The sequence below is a fragment of the Amblyomma maculatum genome, chromosome 3, assembly GCF_055883805.1.
Source record: "Amblyomma maculatum isolate TAMU_Amacu chromosome 3, ASM5588380v1, whole genome shotgun sequence".
NCBI classification, from domain to species: domain Eukaryota; kingdom Metazoa; phylum Arthropoda; class Arachnida; order Ixodida; family Ixodidae; genus Amblyomma; species Amblyomma maculatum.
In genome coordinates, this window is record NC_139346.1 from 152,150,630 (window position 1) to 152,173,615 (window position 22,986).

Below are 22,986 nucleotides of genomic sequence, written 5' to 3' on the forward strand. Positions count from 1 at the left end.
TCACTTGAGCTATGCAGCTCGCAAAAAAAAAAAAAATAATAATAATGATAAATAAAATTAAAAAATATTGGTGTCCATGAAGATCAGGCCAATTCTGACAGCAACTGCTGCCAGCATGCTTATTACAGAATATAAAATTAGTCGAGATCTCCTAATGTGTAAAAAAAAATTTAAAAAAAATACAGTTTGCTGGGAACAAACGTCTAGGTGTTTTCAAGGGGCAATATCTAGGAGCCAAAACTTGGAAAAGTTTCCCTTTTCATTTCTCTCTGGTTCAATCCCGGCCGCAGTGGTTGCATTTTGATAGAGGCAGAACACAAGGAACCAGTGTACCGTTGCTATTCCAGTACACGTTAAAGAACCCCCAGGTGGTCTAGACTGACAGTGACCTCCACAGAGAAACAACATGCAGACTCCACGTTGCCTAAAATTAGCTGGGCTGCATGTCAATCGAGGCTATGAAGATGGTAACTATCATAGGCTTCAACCAGCCCTCCAGCTCCTGAGCGTCTTGACGCTGCAACAAGGGTTGCATCACGAGAGAGGCAGAGAACATCCTGTAGCACAGCAGTGCTTGCAGTTAGCTAGATTTCTTAACCTTGTATGTAATAGAGGTCTAAATGGTACATATCTTGCAAGTGTATGCGAAAACAACCACCATACTGTCAACAAATAGATTTAGTGGTGGCTGAGTAGTAGTTTTAATGGTGGCCGAGTTGAGAATTTCAATACCATTTAAAATGGCTTATTAATAGGGGTGTGCTTGCAAATCGAGTATGTCTGTTATTCAATTCTTATTAAAAACTGATATTGGGAATTTTCTGAACATTCAAAAATTACCGAATACACCGAAAATGTTCTGTCTCACTACACTGACGTTTCACCAAAATGCTCGAACATGCCGACTGTGCAGTGAAGCATCCTCAAAACGCGACGGGTCCACTGTGTAAAGAGGGACCTTCCCTTTTTGTGCAAAGGGCCCTCCCGACTGTGTGAGCAAAATGAAGCACGTGATGAAACCAGGAAAGAACATCGTTTCCACTTTGGCTACATCTCAAATGCGGACAACCATTGTGCAGGTGTTGATCAGATAAAATTACTCTTATGCAAACGGTTCCCGGCAGTTTCTTCAGGCCCATTCAATAGCTTCAGTTAATTCTGATATTTTTTTCTTGTCACTTGAAGGCTGAGTTAACGACTGATTACTAAATTCAGCAGCAACATGATAGCTCAGGTCCACCTGGTTTCATGCAGGTCCTTCCTGTACAAAAAGAAACAGTATACAAAATTCCGTCTAAATTTTATACTGAGTTTCTCAGTAGGATACGCCCTTCTTTAAAGTTCTAGTTTAGTTTTATTTGCAAATACCATGTAAATTCTGAAATAAATCAGAACAAAAAATTTTGCTATTCCTAATTCAATTTTTCTTTCTTTTCACTGATCAGATATTCGATATTCGAAGGCCATTTTTTTCCCATATTCGTATTTGATTTGTATTCAAAAATTTCAACATTTGCACACGGTTATTTATTAACCTAAAGGACATCTATGGTAGGGCAGGCAATTCATATAGACCAAATTCTGCATTCACAAAGTAGCTCGTAACCCAACTCCAAGTTAAGCCATTTCAAATTCGCCCCATTGGCCATCTTCATGTACGAATCATAGTCTTGAATGCACAGTCAAGCTCAAATTTCTGCACGCCGGAACATGCTTTGCAATTTAGAAGGCAGTTAGACAACTGAACGTTTGGTTTTAGCATAGTTTGCTTTTATTTCAGCAGGCAGAAACGCATAAAGATTATTTTATCTGGAGCGCAATGGCAGTTAAGGTGGAAAAAAGCGCTATCCAGCTCTTGTCAAGCCACACAGAGAAAGCTTTGTCAATCGTGTAATTTGGCTGCTTTGACTGCAAACGGTGTTTTTTTGTTTTTTTTTTTTTTTTTTTTTTTTTTAAATCAGACTTGCAGTGAAGAATCAGAAGACGATCTTGGAAGCCCTGATCCCAGCTCAGACAGTGTTTTAGGTGCACAAATACCTGAACGTCAGCTAATGGCCGAAGGTGAGAACAGTTTCAGCTTCCAATCGCTCCTGAATAGACACGCAAGATCGCTAAAAGTTCTCACCATTTTATCTCTATGTGGTAGGGCTTCTGCAATCTGCAATAATGATCTGCTGATGGCGTGGAAGTTTGTACATAGTTTATGACCAGACGGCGGGAACCCGGCATGCGCCTAAGCAAAGATGCAGCCGTGGCATCAGAACTGGATCAAAGTAACTTCCGACAGACGTGAACTTCTTATAATTTTTTTTTCTTGACCCAAGTGATATAGGCTGATTGCGAAAACAACAATAAATATGCCTTGACATGAATTTTACAAATATCAAGATATGCTCGTTGTGACAGGTCTTGCGAAGAAGGCACTCCTCAAGTTCATAAGCATTGTGACCTGGATGGGCATTGGGGACATTCCCCGGTTGAATATGTATTGGAATGTGGGAAACCTACACACTGGTCTACTTTCACCATGGACCACATAACCAAGATGCTTAATTTCATTTTCAGTGCTCCAGCAAGCTGCAGACTTAGACTAGGCGAGTTAGCCGTCACAAAGAAAAAGCTTCAGCATGTGTGACGGCTTATTCGGGAACTAAGTGCGAAGTTCTTTAAGTCACACAACTGAGCCGGGTTTGATCACCTAGCCTTCAGAGAGGAGCTACATGAGTAGATTTTCAACCTCGACCTCAAACCGGCTCGCACTCTGCCACCTTCCGCTGACCGTACTGACGACCATAAACCACAAAAAGTTCAAAAATACAACTGTTCTGTGGTATCCGCACAAAAAGAACAAGCTGAAAACTAACGTTTTTTAGCAATTCCACAACGCTACGAGAACGGTGCTCCTTTACAATGAGCTTCACCACATAACATATTAGGTCCCTGGTATTTTGAGTTAGGGGAACGGGTATGTCACAGTTGAAAAAACCACCGTGGGAACTGAGTGGTGGATATAGGTGCCAAAAAGCACTAAAAAAAAAACTTAGATGCTAAATTTCATGCCAAATTTTCATAACTAAAAAAAGACATTTTTTTCTCATTTTGCATCTTCTGAATTATCTCATAGCATTTTTTATTTTGCATTCAAGCCTTTTTCTACTTTCTTTGTTCAGAAAGTTTGTAGAGAGCTGTTTCACAGCGAAAGGGTTAAATATTTCACTTATTAAATTCTTTTTCCACAACCCTTCAAAAATCGCATGTCCTATCAAGGGTCCCAAAAGAGTTGAGCAGCAAGCGCATGCAAGCAATGATCCGAATTTTGAGTTCTCCATCCCTCATACGCTCAGGGTGGAAGCAGGTTCTAGCTTTTTGGAGCAGGCACGGGAGCAGCAGAAGTCCGATCTTGAAGCAAGTTTGGAGCAATTTATGGGCTATTTCAGAGCACTTTGGAGCAGACTGATAAATTACTAAGCACATTTTTCTGTTCACAGCTACAGTAAGTCCTATTTAATATGGCCTCCAATAGAACCGAAAAAAAGAAATGTTCAAATTAACCTTAATTTCTAGGTATTGAATGGAATAAAACAAAATATTGCTGAAAACAGTCTACATTACAGTAATTTTATCTGATGAACACCTGCATGACAGCTGCTTGCATTTTTTCCGTTTTTCCCGGTCCAGTAAAGCACTTTAATTGCTTTGCGCACACTGTCGAGAAGGTTGAAGGATTGCTCCAAAATCGTAAAAGCCTCCAACCCTTTCGTAGGACTACTCAGTGGTATTAACTGATGGCTCTGCCCCAAACGGCCTCCTCGCGTCTTCAGGATGCTTCACCGTAGGGCACGGTGAGGCATTGCAGCGAACCACACAGTGCGGTGGAACCGCGTGGCTATAGCTTGGATGCAGAACATGGACATATGCACGAGCCATATACTTATGCGTTATAACAGCGTAATGCCATCCAAAAGCAAAAAAGCTGTGACGCCCCAAGCAGCGTTCGTTGCGCGCGCCCAATCACAGCCGCGGGATGGCGTGAAGTAGGAGCAAATCCAAAACTATCCGACTAAGCTTTATTTCTGAAATGGCGAACTTCCAATCATCGTCATACCTGACATAGTGCGCACATATGCGTGGGAACAACTGTCCCATGCAATTCAGGTTCAGGGTTACTGTTTCAGTGATAGATGGCGGAGTGTGTCGTGCCTCAGCATGTCGCAAGCCACCTGTGCACTTGCCGCATAAGGACCATCGTTGACATCTACCGAGTTGGACGCAGGCAAAGAGCAGCGATCGACCGTGGCGATGCCGTTCACAACAATGTGTCGCAGCTAATCGCACTCGCCTTTCACACGTGTCCCCTTTAAGTGGGCATCGGCAGGGACTGCGCTCCTAGTTCAAATTATCCAAAGTTCCGAATAAACCTAGTTTAGTTAAAAAACTGCATGAAAACTCCCATTGGCCAGAATTATTTAGGAGTGCAATGGCTGTAAACATTTTTGGTCAAGTTCATGAAATAAAAATAGACGAACAGCAGTGAAATTCGGTACGGCTCGTGTCACCAGCCTTTCATGAAAATCATGGTGACAACAACTTTATGAAAAACACCACAAGTGAACCAAACTGTCAAGGATGTAGATGTGGCTGCGTGCTTTTACAATGAGCGCCCAGTGTTGCACAACAGACAATAATACTCAGGTAAATTGTATACTTGCGACGGTGAATTACCGTGTAAACTGCTGTTTCGACGCAGCTTGGCGCAACGGGTCAGATTGGCACAGAATGGCGCAATCGGCGGAGCCCTTCCACCCCCGTACACTTTAAGGGTTTAATGGCAGGTGTGATGGTGACAAATGCCCACTCTGGCGTAGTAGTGTGTAGTTTACTACACCCTCCAATGCAATCTGCCCTTCAGCTCTGTGTTAACTTCAAGCAGGCTTGATGAGGCATATGTGCTTTTATTCTTATTCTACCGTTATACGAGTGGTGATGAAAGGAGTGGAACACTAAGAGGAATTTTTATTGAGTGCCGTGTGTGCGCACTATCCCATAAGCTCACAGCACCATGGCGAGTCCCCCCCACTCCTACTGATGCCACTGCTCACCAGCAGATCTTCTGAAGGGTGTACGGCTGACAGCCCTGCCATCAGGGTTTGTCAAAGTTGCTGACCTCGAAGCCTGCCAGTCAGTGTTGTTGGCCTGGAAGCCTGCCACACCACGGTGGTTTGCAGTCGTCTGAGGAGTTTGCATCATTGTCAAAAACTGTTACGATTCGTTGGTCATCAGTGCCCAGCAGGCAAGTCTTCATGAAAGCAACCGCAGCAAGGTATAAAAATGCATTCCTGCATCTCATCTGCAGTCACCTCACAATTTGAATTTTCGCTGTTTAAACAGCATGTCCCCATAAATAAAAGAAAACTACTTTCGTCGGGCGCCTAAGACAACAAATCTCCTTTCCTGTAATGTCAACAGTCTACCTGATGGAATCCAAGACAGAGCAGCAACACAGATTCATATAAATTTAGACTTGCTTGAATGACATACCATGTTTTTGACTCTCAGTGAAGCAGCATACAAAGCTCAGCTAGCCTAAGCTTTCCTGAAGAGTTACTGCGTGCTGGCTGATTACAATCTCCAGCTTGGGCAGAAAAATAAAGCACCTGCTCTGACCCAGTATTGTAAGGCGAAAGTTTTCAATGCCTCATCGTTGTCGACAGAAGGCTGTCAGCAGAGGCGTCGCGCTTTCGAGAGCGAGTTAAAAATAAATTAATAAACCTTGTCCCCACAGGGAATCAAACCTCCATCTCTTGAATCCCCAGCCCAGCGCTCTACCAACTGCGCCAAGCCCTGGATCATTAAACGCTCATGATTCCCTAGCAGGCATCCGCAAGTGACAGATACTGCATCTTTCCTTTCGCGTAAACAAATATAATAGAATGCCAGTGAACTTTGATGTGTTCAATGAAATGGTGGTTGTGTTCGACAAGGTGCACGCGATGTATCGTCATGACAAGTCATGACATCACCAGGCGATTCATGCATATAAGAAGCTGACCCCGCCAGGCGTCCGATCCAGGCGATCCATGTGGTGCCTTTCATTTGCCGCTTTCTAGAATGCCACACCACACAGCAAACAGTAGCAGACTCAGATGCCTAGAAGACATTAGCACAGCAGGCGTCAGTGGCGTTTGAAACTGATTTACAGAATAGAAAAGGCGCAGTATCGGTCACAATTCTCCGCGGACAAATGCACCACAGGAAGGGAGGAAAGTGGGAGTGAAAGAAGACAGAGATAGAGGTGCCTCAGTGGAGGGCTAAGATCCAACATACTATAATGGCTTTCGCCTCATCGCACTTTAGTGGTCCAAAGTGTCTTCTAGAATTTTTTGTGCCCCCGCATGAATCACAGATGCTCAGGCATCTCAGGTGAGAGGAAATAAGAAACTCTGGCTCTGTGAGATGTTCTGAATGTACGTGGCGCACATTTCTTAGGACAACGCCTACAGCATTTAGTTTTGCAGATGTGTTTAAACTCTAAGCAACAGGCAAAAGAAGGTTTCACAGCATCAGAATGTGTACATGCTGATGCCACCACCTGGACTGCATACCCAGTAAGAGGACAACGATAAGACTTGTAGTGAAGGGTGAACAAAATTCGTCGTGAACCTCCACTAATGCAGACACCTGCCTGGTTTGTTTCACCATCAGAACAGCGTGAATCCAAAAATAACTAGAAGAACGAAAAAGGGAATAGCAGCTTTGGCCCCAACAAGACCGGGGGAGCCAGCAATGCTGCTCTGCCAGTCCATGTGGCCCTTATTTTACATCGCATACCAACAAAAAAGAGTAGATTATCACTGAAGTGGACAGAGCAGCTGAGGCTGGGTTCAGACCGTGCGAGCGAGTGGTGTGATCCAATTCACCCAACTACTGTGTTACATGCCATCCCCAACTCCACATCCCAAATGCAACACAGTGACTAGTCGTACCCCCCTCTACCTTCTCCTTCAAACATCGCCCATTGCCTCCCATTTATTGCCCTTTCTCTCTCCCTGGAGGGAGAAAGTAGGATCTGCCTTTTTCTATTGTGGCACCATCCACCCCCTGCCCTTTCTTTGTCTTCCCTCTCCTTCCCCTCTCCCCTACAAGTGCAGAAGGGATTTCCCTCTTTTCACCTTGCCAACCAAGAAGAAAGATTTTTTTCCAACATGACACATGTAATACTAAACATTAAAATATATACACAGGAGACAGTCTGGAACGTGATAACACATGTGACGTCACCTAACTATTGCCAAAGACCTTCAAGTTATTGCAAGGAAAATTCTGGTCACCTATACTCGGCACGTTATATCTCTGAGGCCTAGTTCAATAGATTTCGGAGAAAAACAAGTGTTATCTTCAATGTGTGATAGATATTTGCAATGCTATCACCTCCACACATACAGAGAATCTAATAGGGAAGTCATGAGGCAGCAGTAGCACCCACCTGGGTAGGACCGATAGGCACCTGGAGAGTTGTCCAAGATGAAGATGCTTGACAGATCTTGTGTGATGGCAGAGAGATCTTTGGTGTAGCTTCCATAATCCAGTGTACAATGCTGCATAAGAACAGAGAGGAAAAACAAATCCAGAATGCATCGGGCCTGCCCAAATTGTAAAGGGACTAAGAATCCAAAGCTACACATACAAAACATGATGTACAGTCGGGGACAAAAGTTTGCGGGATGCGGATTTCTAGAAAAAAATTTATTTCTTCATTGTCTCGCTAGTTTTTCCTGTAGCGCTTTTTCCCTGAATGGGGTGTGCATGTACCCTCGTGACTAAGCACATTTCATTCACTTTATTTGTCCAGTGACATAGAAATAAATATTTTTACACAAACTCACGCCTTGCAAACTTTTGTCCCTGACTGTACAAGGGGTCAGCAATTTGTGACATAGTAGTGGTTTTCACCTTCTGTCATGACCCCTGTCTTTGTGTATGTTAAGTTACAGTGGTAAACATAAAAGTTCTTGGGGACTGTTATACGCCGCCGGTCGAAAAAAAAAAAAAAAATGGGAGAAGAAATAGGCCGAAAGTAGGCGGAAAGGGAGGAGGTACTGCACTCAAAAACTTTCGAGGGGTGTTCTGACACCGAAACAGACCCCCTGGCTATGCCCCTGTTATGCTAAGATAGTAATAATATTGCCAAACTAAAAAATACAACACTTTTACTCTAACAAAGCTTAAGCCAGCCAACAAGTACAAAATGCTAAATCTGCAGATGACAAAGATGTGACTGGCTACAGAGCTACAATTTATACTGGTGATGCGACAAGCTGTCATCCAAAGCCTGCAACAACAAGCGATAACATACATTTCTGCATTTCATAGAACAAAAATGTGAGTGAAAAAAAGGTAAGCTTTCAATGCGCTGTGATGATACACATGTTGTTCTCCCACACCTCCCAGAAACAGCAGTGTGTAATCAGCCACATGATTCCAAAAGGGTACCAAGAAGCCTGCACTATCACTGTTCCCATCAAGAGCACTAGCTTTCCTGCCTCACTGTGATGTCGTCACAGAGGCCTCCCTTTTAATTTCCCCTTCCTTGAAACTGGGAGAATGTCTTCTCCCCAGCTCGGGGGAAGCCCATTTTGACCAATGTCACCAAAGTGTTAGGTTCAATCTGCAGTTCCACCAGGGGCCCACCGGTCTTCCAATGAGTACAAGATTTCCCTTGGCTTGGCAACCAGCTTTTCTGGGGTGAAATGCTTAGGAAAAAGATCTTGGACTGTTTCACAAATGGGTTTACAAGAAGGATTTAGGTTTAAAACTAGTAGCTGTACGTGTTGGTACATCAGGCTTTCATACACAACAGTGCCACAACGAACAATGGGAGGACACATCACAAAGTGCTTCGTGGTGTGTCCTCCCATTGTGCTTGTTCACTGTTGTGCTGTCGTGTGCGAAACAAGATTGTCTTGACAGAGGCAACAGCAGCATGAACAACTAATTATAACCTTGCGGCAACAATTCTGCACACTTGTCGGCTATCACAGAGGTGGTGCAATTGGTGTTAGTTTTCACCCTGATGCACAATTTTACACGCTACATAGCCGTGATGCGGGGAAGCTACCATAACTGGCGCTTGACACACAACCATTGCGTGGTGTACGTGCTTTGCGGGGAAACCAACCTAACTAGTACTAGGTTTCTTGAAGCTTCTGAAACCGACGCGAGCATTCATCTGCATGCATGCACATTGCTACTCTCTTGATTGCTAATCCCTCAACTTGTGCCTCTATTATCTCACACCCACTCATTAAGATACAGTTGTAAGATACCACATTGTGTGAAAGACCGCACGAGCTAGAGAAAAAGGGGGAGGACAAATCCAAAGCGCATTAGGACGGCCCTATAATTTACCTCAATAAATTGCCAGTGACTGCATTATTGGCAAAAAGTAAAGGGGACTAAGAACACAAAGCTGCTTGTATGAAACAATATATACAAGGGTTCAGCAACTTTTTACATAGCAGTGTCTGTCAGCTTCTAGAGTGCCTGACTTGGGATCCAATGGTCCTGGCGGGTTCGGTCACCATCTCCCCCCCCCATATTTTAAAAAAGCTGCCTGAATTGAGGGCTCCTGCTCACTGAGCAATTTTATGTGGTCTCGTGACATCACACAACTCATCGACCGATTAGTGCTTGGCAATGCTACCTGCCAAATGCCACCTTGCAGAGGCATGCCTCACTTTTTTTTCCCTTACAAAAAAACTGACACCAAATTTTCCTCTAATATAATCATACCAAAATCAAAATCTTCTAATCTAATTCTTATCTAATACTTAAATGCGCACAGCTGAGCATGAACAGGGTGAACAAAAAAATAAAAACCCACAAGCTTGCTATTCCATCAATACACTTTCGGGCCTCATTTTTCTTTCTTTCTTTTATTTTTCAAGCAAACAACAACATACGCTCGAGAAAACAAATGCAAGTCAAAAGTTCCCGCATATCTACCATTGGCTGGGAGGCCATGTTTTAGTACATGGAGCCTCCTGGGCAGCCTGTTTGAAATGAAACCTGCCAACACTTAAGTTGTTTTCAACTGAACCTACCTGGCGATAGTAGCGCTTCCTGAGAATTCCCCGATTATTGTCGAGCTTGTCAGCCACAGCGGCACCGTAGATCTCCATGCTGGCCGTGAACACTACCAAGTCATACCACTGGCTCACCTGCAGCGCACGCAACATTCAATCAAGCAAGAACCGACCACAGCAAGAAATGCAGCCACAAAAGTGTACAGCACACCTCTCTTCATCAACGGGAGCGATCCCCTGTCATCACACAAGGCAGCAGTAAGCATGAAAATTAGCTTTGCAACGCAAGATTTTCACTATAAAATGCAGATAACCTTTAATATTACAATGTACCCCACGACGGAAAGATTGGGTTTCATTTCTCTGGGTTAGAAAGAGCCTGATTAGCTCACATAAGGCAGACTTCAAAGTCTCTGCTCCCTAGCAAGTGCATTTAGGGATAAACATGAGCTGATGGCCAAAGCTATTTTTGTGATGCAACGAAATGTTGCAAGCACTAAGTGGTAATGAATGTGGCGACACAGTTTGCTCACCGAGCCTTCAGTTCTAATGGCAAGCCATGACATTTTCAAAAGAAGACGAGTGCAAAGCACTTGCCATGCAAAAAGCTAGAGGTTGGTGCTTTGAAGACCATTGGATTAGTAAAGTAAAAAAAGTAACATCAACAGCTTCTCTTGTAGAAAGAATTGATCCTTTTGACAATATAGTCTAAGCCTCGAAAATACATGATAAGATTAGTTTTCAGTGTTTTTTATTGTGGCAGCATTAGAAGCTTTATCAGGAAATAAAAGTGGGCAGTTTGTCATAAATCTCAGTTATTAGCGGGTAGGAAGTGACGTCGCAATACCTGACTAGCCGGAAGGAATTACAGCGTCTGTGTCGCTACCTCTGGACATGTTTGGGAAAACGTTTAAACGCCAGCTAGATGAGTTGAAAAGCGCTTTGTTAGCACAGACAAACAAGCAAGGGTTTGCAAACATAAACACGGAGGCATGACACAAGACTTCTAATGCTAATGCATTGTCGACATAATGTAATAAGATACCTAAGCAAATTCAGCAAGGCAGCAACTAAACCAAAACATTTAAGAATACCAGCAAGTTTAGGTGCAAAAAACTAAAGTGAAGAGTGAACCTACAGTTGATGTGGGTTTTAACGTCCCAAAGCAATAATGGCTAAGAGGGACACTGAAATGGAAGGCTCCAAATTAAAAGGGTCCTGCTACGCTTGTCAGCTATACTTTAGATGAATATTTATACCACGCAGGTACCGAATCAAAAAGAATTGCAGGAATCGGTGCATGCACTAGAACCGGAGTTAAGGAATGAATTTTCAAAATACAAGCAAACAAAAAATTGCCTTCAACTCAATCTTCCAGGTCTTTCGATTTCCCATTTCACCCGACCAACTGAAACAGCCTACATGAGTGCATCACTACAATGTCGCAGATGTCTTCTCATGATTTCCGGTCGCTATAATACATTTTTGCTAAAGTTGGCAAGACCTCTTTTATGGCGCCTCGCAGAAATAGAATGAGCAACAAAGAGACCGGGAGCAAGCAGGGGAAAGAGAGATTTCTTTGTCATCATGCTACCCCAACTACTGTGCTTTTCTCGTGAACCCACTCCTTGGCTACCCTTTTCTCTCTATCTGCAGGCATCTTACAATAGCGAGGAGCAAGTGGCGAGGTCGTTGAATTCTTTCCTGCTTAACTTTGGCCGCATGGCCACAGATAGCTGTCCACATGCATAGGTCGTGAAAGCAGTAAAAGTCTGTGATGCAAAGTAGCAACCACCGCCTCTGTTGGTGCTTTCTGAGTCACTCGCTTTGCAGTGCCTTTGTATAAAAAAAATATGTTGGATTCATTGACTTAATACAGCATATAACAACGCAGCATAACTAATTTTTCCTAATGGACACAGTTTGCAGTGCATTTGGTATTTATTCAGTCGTCAAACGCGCACCTGTTGACATCATATCCACTGCAAAGAACCACCACTATGTGCCGACACCGTCAGTACCATGATTTCGCTTCTCGAGCAAATAAAATATTGAATATTGAAATATGCGTGTTACGACTGGTGGTAATAACATCGCCATAACTCGACCATTGCAACAAACAAGCAAAACAATGCACCCAAATTATGTTGCAGAACCCCTTTAACTTTGACCAGCTGGGGTTCTTCGATGTGCACCAACATCACACACGCATTTCACCTGCGTGAAAATGTGACCGTCATGGCCAGTATCCAAAACCGCTCCCTTCGGCTCTGCAGTAGAACGCCCCTAACCACTGAGCCACCGTGGCAAAGCATGTCATCCATGACAGAACAATGGACACAATTATTATTCACATTACCATATGCGTCCCTACAACTGTATTTCCATTCTCAAGCTGTGCACAGGCAGGAAACATAAGAGATAAACTTACAATGTCAAGGAAGTAGTCCACGTGTGGGCGCTTGTGAACGAAGAAACGAACTGGATGGCGGTCTATTGTGACCTACGGGCAAACAGCAGAAAATGATGCAATGAGAAAAAAAGAACTTACACCCCAAAAATATGATCGGCCCACGGCGTACAGAACTACACAAGGTGATAACGTTCAAAACATTAAAAAACCAGGGCATGGATAACACAGGTATCACAAAAATAAATTGGGAATGTTTATGTATTTACAACTTTCAGTGGATGGGGGAGGCTCAAAGTCTGCAAAAAAAAAGAGTTGGATGCACGCATCATCAGAGCCAACCAACAACGGACAGCATCTCTGGGCTCTCACAGCATTAGCTAGATAGAATAAAAAGGCTTCTTCATCTATGCGTGTTTCTTGAACAGCACTTCATACACTACAGGAATATTGAAGAGTGTGACGTCTTTTATTTGAATCCTCTAATGTCTGATTGAAAATGGGTTTAGCTTTAAAAACATAGCTGCCCATGAAGCGATCCAGCGTGAGCAGATTGAATTACTCTAATAGGATGCTCATCAATTCTGCACTAAATATAATGCAAATTGATGTCCGGCATTTGGTGCGCATGGAAAGTATCATTATATTTCATAGAGGTTTTCTATAAGCAAAAAAAATCCAAAACAAGGTTTTCAACCAATCAGTGGCCAAGCCAAATAAAAATTCCACAATTCCCAGCAAATCCAAGGTGGATGAACAGCAAAAGTGCCAGTTTCCCCTCTGAGTAATTCTAAGGGGTTGTATGTTACACAGCTTTCCTGGTGACCCTTGGAGATAAAAGCAAGTAAGTCTTCAGGAAACTGTACATGGGCATCACACAATTTCTGCCTGCATGGGAAGTCATTGCAAAACTACAGCATGCAATGACATTTTAGGGGTAAGTGAGCACTGCAACCCTTCGCGCACTTCACCAGTGGCACTGAGTGCTCTCGTTTAGTTACGGTTAGTGGTGGAACTCTCCAGTTTTTATTTCTTGAACATTTGGCTGACTGTTTATATGTTTATTCGGAGCAATATTTTCAGTTTCTCGCAAAATAATACCCCTCGGAAATGCATTGCCATTCATTTCTTTTCTCTGATTAACGTGGTGTTCCTGCGCAGTCAAAAGTCACACAAAATTCATCTTGGCATTTTTGTCAGCCTGAGCACTCAATTTACGAGCAATTAAAGCACAAATGGTCATTAATCACAGTAAAGCACTAATAGCTACGCTTGCACAAGGACTACCATGTTCAATAAGAAATGCAGAGGTAGTTAAAAAGAGGAACTGTTGGATTAAAAATGGAAAGGTTCTTTTTCAAAAGGTTGATCGCCATGTTATTAAAAAAGGCTGATTGCATTGTTATTACTGGGCTGCTGCAGTATGTCGAGCAAGAGTGTGGCGTGTCACGTGGGCAGCGTGTGGTTAAACAATGAAACGGCGCAAGGAGACGAACAATCCCAGTAACAAAAACATGACACTTTTTGTGACATCAGCATGATTCCAAGTGTCCTAACAAGCAATAGAGAAACCTGCTTAACCAAGCAACTGCCTCAGATGGATAATAACAGTGATAACGGCTATGCCAGCAGATAACGTTTGGCAACGAGGTGGAGCCTTCCAGTCTGGAAAGCTGTGTAAATTAGCATAACAATGCCTGAAGACACGCAACTGTACTGCTTAAATAAACAGTGTCCCAACTCACCACTTCCCCGGCTTTGCGTTTTGTCAATTTCCTTTGACTTGATGTAACTCCTACTACATAGCCAGCTAGCTGGAAATGCAGGTAAATAGTAGTATGCTGACTTTTTTAAGCTAAAACCAAAATGTGATGACTGAATTCAGCGTACCTATATAGCTTTCCTCTTTGGCAAAACCAACATTTTAGCTATGGCTCTGATATACAAGAACACACAGCAAGCATGTTTACTGTTTATATGAATGGGTCTCTTAACGATATCCTTGAGAAGTGACTCAAAGATGCGTTCTCTTCTTCTTACACAAAACAATTTAGATAGGTCGTGATCTCATGTGGTAAAACATTTTTGTTAATACAAGGACAGTGGGAAGCATGAGGAGCCATAAAAAAACAAATAGGGAAACTGAAAGGAAGCCCAAAAGAAATATTACAGACCCCCTTTAATATTAAGTTTAGACATATCTGGAGAGGACAGAAAAGAATGAGAAATGCAGCAACCTTTAGGACAAAGTCGGGCGGTGTTCCCGGCTTGACCATTTGCCTGATGACGCCATCATGGTGTGAATGAATCAGCGTTTCGTCCAAATCGAGGACTAGTATTTTCCGCCTCACCAAGCCTGGGAACAAGAAGTGAGTAGAAAATGGTTTCAGGTTTGAATCAATTGACATTCATTCGTTCATTGATTCGTTAATGAATAAATGGCTGCATGAATGAATGAATGCCTCTCAAGGACATCACTCATAAACAATCATAAGCAGGAATGCTATGATGCTTTCCATTTATGCAACACCAATTTAAATCACCCAAGTTTCTGGTTCTGTACAAAGTAGGTCAGTAACTCAATTCCTTTCAAAATAAAAGTGGATGGTAACAAAAAAGTTTAGCCAGCTGCCTTTCAATAAGCATTATGTCATTATTACTACAACACACTCTGATGGTTTGCTAAATAAAATATGGTACACATATAAAGTTTCACTGCTTTACTTCTGCTGCCATCACCTTTACTGCCTTCTTAAACCTGGCGAAATACGCATCAAAATCCATTATTTATGTCTGGATGCCATAACAGTTACTAAATAAAACAAACTTATATTTTCACTATTAAACTATAACCAAAACTTCACAATTAATGTACTGCTTCTATTAGCAAGGCGTCAAAGAATTCCCTTCCTGAAAAATCATCCTCTCTGAGCTGCTCGAGATAGAGCCCTGAATTAACAAGGCTCTTCAGCAATACCTAAGAACCTTTCCCACACCTCTGGCATTTTCAAGACATGTAGTGGAGCCTTTAAATCTAGCATCTGTGGAAGTCAACTTTCGGAGGGGTCATGATTGAAAAAATGCACTGTACAAAAAAATACGACTATACACGTAAAAAACAGGACAAGTGCAGTGCATCCTTTCAATCATTTCTATATACCAACTCGCCCAACTTTCTACCTAACTGTAGTATTTTCAGAGAGGTGAGGATGAGAGTGCCTCTCACCTTTAGTGGACTGGAATGAGTCAGAGCGAGCCACAAAGCATGGCCTAGCAGAAAGATTCCTGGATTCTTACTTCCGACAAAGCTGTACATGTAAATGCTTTGCTATCAGCATAGCACAGAAAACTATATGATGGCTAACTGTCTAGTAGCTGGTATATATCTGGGCTTTACCAACCCAAAGCGACATAGACTATGAGGGACACTGTAGTGGAGGTCTTCCAAGAAATTTTGGCCACCTGGGCATTTTTAACGTGCACTGACACCGCACGGCATGGTGCCGCATATTTAACTTCCATCAAAACACTTGAGGTCCTTAGAGATCACTCAAATGTCCTAACCAACTGATGTCAGCATCCCCGATGTCCAAAAAGATTACTGCCACAATTGCAGCACCTTCTGCGTTGACACCGAAGTTAAAGCAACTAGCAACTGAAAGAAAAAAAAAAAAAAAAATCTACTCACTGAGTCTATGCTTGGACAGTGGCGAAAGGGGTAGAACGTCATACTTGATTGTCTGATGTTGTATGACCTGGAAGAGAGGAAGCAATCTGTATATAACTTACTACACAAAAATATGTTCCTCTAAAGAAAATGAAATGAATTATAGTAAGCATTCCTCCTTAAAGCAGAAACATCTTACTACTCATATGGCACCCCATGGAGGAAGGAAAGCCTTGTGGCAGAAGTCACGTGCTTTCGCAAGGGCTACTGGGATTCCTCGACCGGCTTTGCCTCACATGTCATCTGCATCACTCATATTGACTGTGGTGTTGACAGAACTGGCCGGATAGAGGCGGAAATTCGCATTTTTACGCAACCTTTTCTTTTCGCAAACTTTGCAATGTTTTGGAGGCCTAAAGTGAGCATTGGTATACAGTGTTGCATGTTCAGTTCATTAGCATGCTTTCGTAAGAGACTCTGAAAGCCCCCGACAGCTGACAGAGGCCCAGTGCAACAGCCGATCTGCTCACTCTGATCTTTGAGGTGCTAGCGGCACAAGTGCAAAACGGCTGAAATGCCGTAGACGCATGACCAAATGGGTAAGGGGAGCCCTCACGTCCAGCTTCCAAAAATGTGATGCAAGCCTCTCCTTAATTCTTTCCTTGCTCCATAACAATTACACAACCTAGACGCTCCATTCTGATTAAATTATTATAAGGACATATTATTATAGAGGAACAATTGTGACTCCTCCGTTATTGAACTAAGGCACCAATTTAACAGGGATGTTAACAACATGTGTGCTGAAATCATCACCTCCTATGCTAAGAATATGCCTACAAAAATACTTTCACATCAGTAGAGGAGCCACTGTCATTCAGCTGAAGCCCATTGTGCCTTTGCAGTGCAGGCTGCGCAATGTTTTCTTTCTTTTTTTCTTGCCCACGCTAATTTGCGTCATTCAGCTGCAGTTCTTCGCAAACCTCGTATTAAGTGAAGACTTTCAACACACACTGTTTGGAAACAACAAAAGATAAAGACTTGCATGCTTTATCTATAAGCAAGCAATGTGCTTGCTAACAGTGTAAATAAGCCCCCATGTTATCAGTAAGGTTCGAGCTTATCAACATGAGCAAGCCAGTATGTTATCAGAATAACAAAGCACACCAGTCTGTTTGGCATTGAACAATATACAAAACTACGCAGGTGGATTCTACTGCAGGAAGGAGTTTGTGAACACCACATTGGAGGCACATGATCGCCTCTCTCTTCAGCAGCACTGAGGCATAAAAACAAAATGAAACCACAGAGACAATACCAGCTTTGTTGAAGAAACATCAAGAAACATGGTTCAGGGGTGGAAACAGGCTCAAGCATTTTGGAGCAGCTTTGGGAGAAGTATAATAAAGCCATTTTGGAACAGCTTTGGAGCAACGAAACGAGAGTTTTGGAGCATTTGAATTATGTTTTGGAGCATGTTTCTAAGGTCAAACACCTTTGATAATTGCTGTTTTCATTTTCTGAAATACAAAATCTCCAAACTGATTCCTTTTCATGCAAGTTCAATGCATTTCCAACCTCACACTCATATCTGACAAAGCATGTAAATGTATATAACACAGGCCAACCTTAGCAAAAACTTGGAAAAGACTAGCAGCAACCGTAACGCTCGCTGGTGCGCTTTATAACTGAACATCTAGTCTCACCTAATGCGTTTATAGCAGGGATACTAATTTGGAGTTCAGATTAATGGGCATGACATTTCTGCTCCCTATCTTGTGCATATCTATTTTATATTATTTATTTAGAATACACCTCAAAGCCCCCAGATATGATCCTTTTTGATCCTATGCCTGGGCTAATAAATTCTCGAGCACATGGATATTTCATCTGCAAAAAAAGAGCCTTCAGACCACAATAATACGCCTTGATAAGCTTTGTGCCAGTGCCGCTCTCATACTTTTTGCCTACCGTGGGATTGCAGATAACTACAACACAACCTCGATCGTCTTGTCCATTTGTAAATATGGTGGGGGTCTACAAGGGTGAAAGCAGGCTCGGGCATTTTGGAGCAGCTTTGGGATATAGAGAGATGGCTTTGAGGGGTAGCCTTTCCATCCTACATCTTTTTTACTTCACTGCCTCTTGCCAATAGTTCATCATTTTTTGCTAGAGCAATGCTGGGGCTCATTTCTATTATTTTGGCGATAAACCCCGTATGCCTTTCCAAAAATATTGAGAAGCTTCCTAGTGATTCACAGCTTTAGCGTACCAACCCATAACGGCTTCAAGTATGGTTTTGTCTGCCGTAGAACTGGCAAGCTTGTCACTGACAAAGAGGCTTGATGGTGAAGTACCTGCTTGTTTTCACAGCAGAACCATTAGATACCTCATGCAATTTTTGCAGTGGTGACAACTTTTTCTAACGGCAAACAGTAATTTGTGCTACCTGCTTCGCTTGCTGATCTCACGCACAGTGCATTTTTTTTTTCACAATTATCTCCAATCACCGGTGGCTCATAGTAAATTTACTTGCAAACGAATATTTATTATGCTCCATGCTTCCTTTTCTTGCAAAAATTTCATTTGTATTAAGCCCAGTGCAAGATGAGTTATATCTTTGCCACTGGTGCAATGACATTGTTCCCGTGTTTTGCTAAATTTGATGGCAGAACATCAAAATAGCCAGTTTGGAGAAGTTTTAGAGCAATATTGCATTTTGGAGCAGGAAACGCGGGTTGGAGCAGAATGGAGCAATTGGAGCAGCACTTCCACCCCTGATGGTTAAAAGTGTTCTGAATGAATAGTACATCTCTGAGAGCAAAAAAATAAAAAACAGAGAAGCCTCCCAGTATCCTCTAGCAATGAATAAAAATTTTTATTACTGTTGAAATAGTATATCGGTGCCTGCAGCTTACAGTGTTACTTACTGAGTGAATTAGAGCTCGAGAAATAATGATGTTAGTCCTCAGTTTCACAACACATGCAACTGTGCTGGGAGAAGGGGACCTAGCCCTATCACTCTTACTCATAAGTATACACACTGGGCCATTTTGAATCTAATCATCACACTATGGAGCAGGGGTGTCTGTGAGGTTGCCAAATGACCTTACATATTTTTCTGGCTCCTAAATACAGAACAAATTCACAAGCAACAGCAAGCAGAAAGCTGTGTTTCATTTAACCTTCTTTCTCCTTTAATTTAGTACACAAAACTAAAGCAATGTCCCAACGTTAGAAACAGCATCTAACAGGAATAACAGTGATGAGAAGGCTGCCATTTTGTCCTCAAAATACTGCCCCTTAGATGCTACCAATGCTACACTTTAGAGTTGTTCTTCATGCTGTGCTTCTAAATAATCACATTTTCCCAGTTGACGGATATGGACTAAATGAAAACTAATTAATGCACGCTGCAGGAAGAATGTGCTGCAGGAATATACTCTGTACTTAAAATTAGAACAAGCTTCGTTGCAGGCTGTAAAAGTAGAACCACATTGGAAACGCACGTGACCAGATACACTGCTGTCAGGAGAACGCACAGGCTACATGCCACAGCTGTTCAATGACAGATGTCACCAACCAGTGAACAGAGCTTTGTTTCCTGCTTGCCGGTACATAATACAAGTTGATGAGAGATGGAATACTATAATCAGGTTAAGCACAGAAGTTAACCTTTCAATGCAATGTGTACTATCGAGCTCAGCATGAGCTACACTCTATAGTGCTGGCCCAGGCGCTCGCGCAGTGTAGCTCATACTGGTCACAATAGTGCTCAGTCCTATACACCTTTTCAAAAGAGTGTCGCTGGGCACCGCCATAGTGCTTTGCTGGACTGCATTTCGCACTTGTTGCTATCACAGTGGAAGCCGCCACGGAACCGGTTTTTCTGCGAAAAATGCAGTCCAGTGAGCACTATGGCGGCGGCCACCGACTACTTATTGAAAAGGTGTATACTGCGCAACCTTGTAGGTTTTTCAGCAAATGTCCAGAAAAGCCTGCAGGGTTGTCTAGTATACAACTGTCTATGTACCATTTTAAAAGGTTGACTTTACTGCTTAGCCTAGTTATATCACACCATCTTTCATGAACATCTTTTAGGCAGAGACAAGCAGGAAACGAAGCAGTCCCTCCCTTTATGGTAACTGGTGCTGCAGTCAGCAGTGATTTTTTTGTAGTCGAATTTAAACGTCACAAACAGGCGCTTTTATGTCAACTAGCAATTGCAACAAGTAATGTTTTACAATGTTTTACTCCACTGTTTTACTTTAAGGCAAGCAGAACAACTACCCCCCGGCCCGTCGTCCACTTAAAAAAATATGCCATAGCAGGCTAGATGACCCAGCCATGCCAGGCATCAGCAATACCAGCTGCAAAACTGAAGCCAGTTTTGAAAGCTAGAGCAGGAAGTTAATGTATCTTTATCATGCTTATCTCATTATTCCGCCTCGCTGGAACCGATAACCGAATATACGCCCATGTCAGTACAAGCTGCACCATGCTACCTATTAAATCCCAATATTTTCAATGTCTCGATTACGCTGCACTCGTTTCAGATATTGTCACACAAAAGACTGCATCAGGACGGTGTAATGTTGCGAAACTCGTGAGTTCTCGGAAGAGCTATCAGTTCCCCATTGTCAGGACAAGCCCACAAAGAAACCGAGGACGCCAAGTCATCTGAAGGAGATGCAATTTCACATCCGCACCTTAATGTTCTGCCCCGGGAACATCGCCGCTAAGAACAGCATCACACTCGGAAGTAAAAGATGTTTCTTGACACATAACAGAAGTATTAAGCCAGAAAGTGATGAACAACGCCAAATGTTGAAAGCTAGAGCAGGAAGTTAATGTATCTTTATCATGCTTATCTCATTATTCCGCCTCGCTGGAACCGATAACCGAATATACGCCCATGTCAGTACAAGCTGCACCATGCTACCTATTAAATCCCAATATTTTCAATGTCTCGATTACGCTGCACTCGTTTCAGATATTGTCACACAAAAGACTGCATCAGGACGGTGTAATGTTGCGAAACTCGTGAGTTCTCGGAAGAGCTATCAGTTCCCCATTGTCAGGACAAGCCCACAAAGAAACCGAGGACGCCAAGTCATCTGAAGGAGATGCAATTTCACATCCGCACCTTAATGTTCTGCCCCGGGAACATCGCCGCTAAGAACAGCATCACACTCGGAAGTAAAAGATGTTTCTTCTTTCTCCCCCGCGCCAGTGAACAGCGCGGTAAGTTCGCTGAATTTCCATTAAACAGAATAAACGCGAGTTTGAAGACAGCGGCAGAAACTCAATTCAAAAGGCTGACAACTTCATTAAAACGGCAACGTTCCGCACATTTGTTCGTATGAAACAGCCCGAAACAACAAGACGCGTGATCCAACACGCTGCAATCCTTTCCCATATTTATAGCAGTACCATGCAGTGAGCAACCGAAGCGACTACAAAGAAAACGGTCAACTAAGCCGAGCATGATGAACCACTGTGCTGCTGTTGGCGGGATGATGTTGCGACAAAGACAAAACTGATAGAATTGTACTGGATCGAATGCACTTTTTTTTTTTCTTCTTCTTTTGCGGATGAGAAATCAATGACAAGGGCACCGCGGCAAATCGAGCGGTAAGAAAAGAAGCCCAGCTCCTCTTTCTTTTTCTTTTTTTTTTTATTTCCCGGCACAATGAACCGCCGTTTTAAGCAATAACGGCAGCATATCAACAGCAAGCGGATTCAACTAAGGCGGACCGCGCGACATTTTTCTTTTTTCTTTTTATCTTCAGCGCTACAGTGAATGTAAAGGCCAAGGAGGCAATGCATGAACACAGCCTCTTCGCACGATGGCACCGTCTAAACACAAAGGTTGCTTTTACGACCTTGCGTCAACAGGTCGATTGCCGCTCGAATCGGGTCTGAGCGCGAGCTGCGGCACAGTAACCAACGGAAGCCAACAGTACAGCTGGCGACGTTTGAATGAATAAATTCGTTGGGCAAGTGCTCCAACAGTACTCACCGCTCGAACCTGTTTTCTAACAACATAACATATAAAACTCCATATCTTCGAAGCCACTAGGAGGAAGGCGCGAAGTCCCATTTGCAACTGTTTCAACATTGGTAGAAGTTTGATGAGCATCCACGAATGCACAAATAAAAAAAAAAAAGGTGCGCGGCTATCCGAAACTTTAATTTACTTTTAGCGGACCCTCCAAATCTCACGGTTCGAGGCCGCCATGTTACCGACCACGAGACCAGCCGACTGCGCAAGTGTCTGCGCAACGCTACCGCACCACTATCTAGCGGCCGAAAGTGAAAGCAGTGAAAGCAGCAATGTGCTCTCTCTCGGCACGCTCGGCACTCTCTTGGCCGTTGTTACCTCAGCCTCAGGATAATTCAAGAGAACTTTTGGCGTGCCGCGGCGCTCTGTCCCAAAAGCCTATAGCGGCATAGCTACGCTGTTCTCTGTCCCCCATTCCTTTCATTCACCTTTTCGCTTGCGGTTGTTTTCGGCTTCCCCGTCCACCCACGATTTGTCTTTAAATAACCGCTTGCCACGGCGCTCTCGTAGCTGATAAAGAAGCGCTTAGTTGTGGAATAAAAGGAGCCAATATGAACTTCTTGCAACGAAGGAAACGCTCTCATATCTTGTATCTGCCAACATCGTTTTGTTTTTTGTTACTCATTCGTTCAGTTCAAATGCTCAGTGTGAGCGCTTGTCATGGTTTCGTTTTCCAGATCCGTACGTCTGCAAATTCTCTGAATCACTGTTTTCTGGGCATTTTGTGGCCATTCGAGGCGGACCATAAAACTCAAATATTTAT

At 43.0% G+C, this 22,986-nt stretch overlaps 1 protein-coding gene across 2 annotated transcripts in view; it reads right to left on the reverse strand.

The window, feature by feature from the left end:
• Dd (CTD nuclear envelope phosphatase 1-like protein dullard) overlaps window positions 1–22,444 on the reverse strand; it is a 32,934-nt gene extending 10,490 nt beyond the window's left edge. The window contains exons 1-7 of one of the 2 annotated variants that reach the window (XM_084598223.1): window positions 22,182–22,444; window positions 16,181–16,247; window positions 14,730–14,848; window positions 12,514–12,585; window positions 10,101–10,217; window positions 7,484–7,595; window positions 5,100–5,229 (exon numbers count right to left, since the gene is read on the reverse strand). In XM_084598223.1, coding sequence (XP_084454349.1) covers window positions 5,180–5,229; window positions 7,484–7,595; window positions 10,101–10,217; window positions 12,514–12,585; window positions 14,730–14,848; window positions 16,181–16,247; window positions 22,182–22,301 — 657 coding nt within the window. In that variant the 5' untranslated portion in view covers window positions 22,302–22,444 and the 3' untranslated portion in view covers window positions 5,100–5,179. Of the gene's footprint in view, window positions 1–5,099; window positions 5,230–7,483; window positions 7,596–10,100; window positions 10,218–12,513; window positions 12,586–14,729; window positions 14,849–16,180; window positions 16,248–22,181 lie in introns of those variants that run through there. The other variant, XM_084598224.1, reaches the window with a different exon arrangement.
• Window positions 22,445–22,986: the final 542 nt, after the last annotated feature.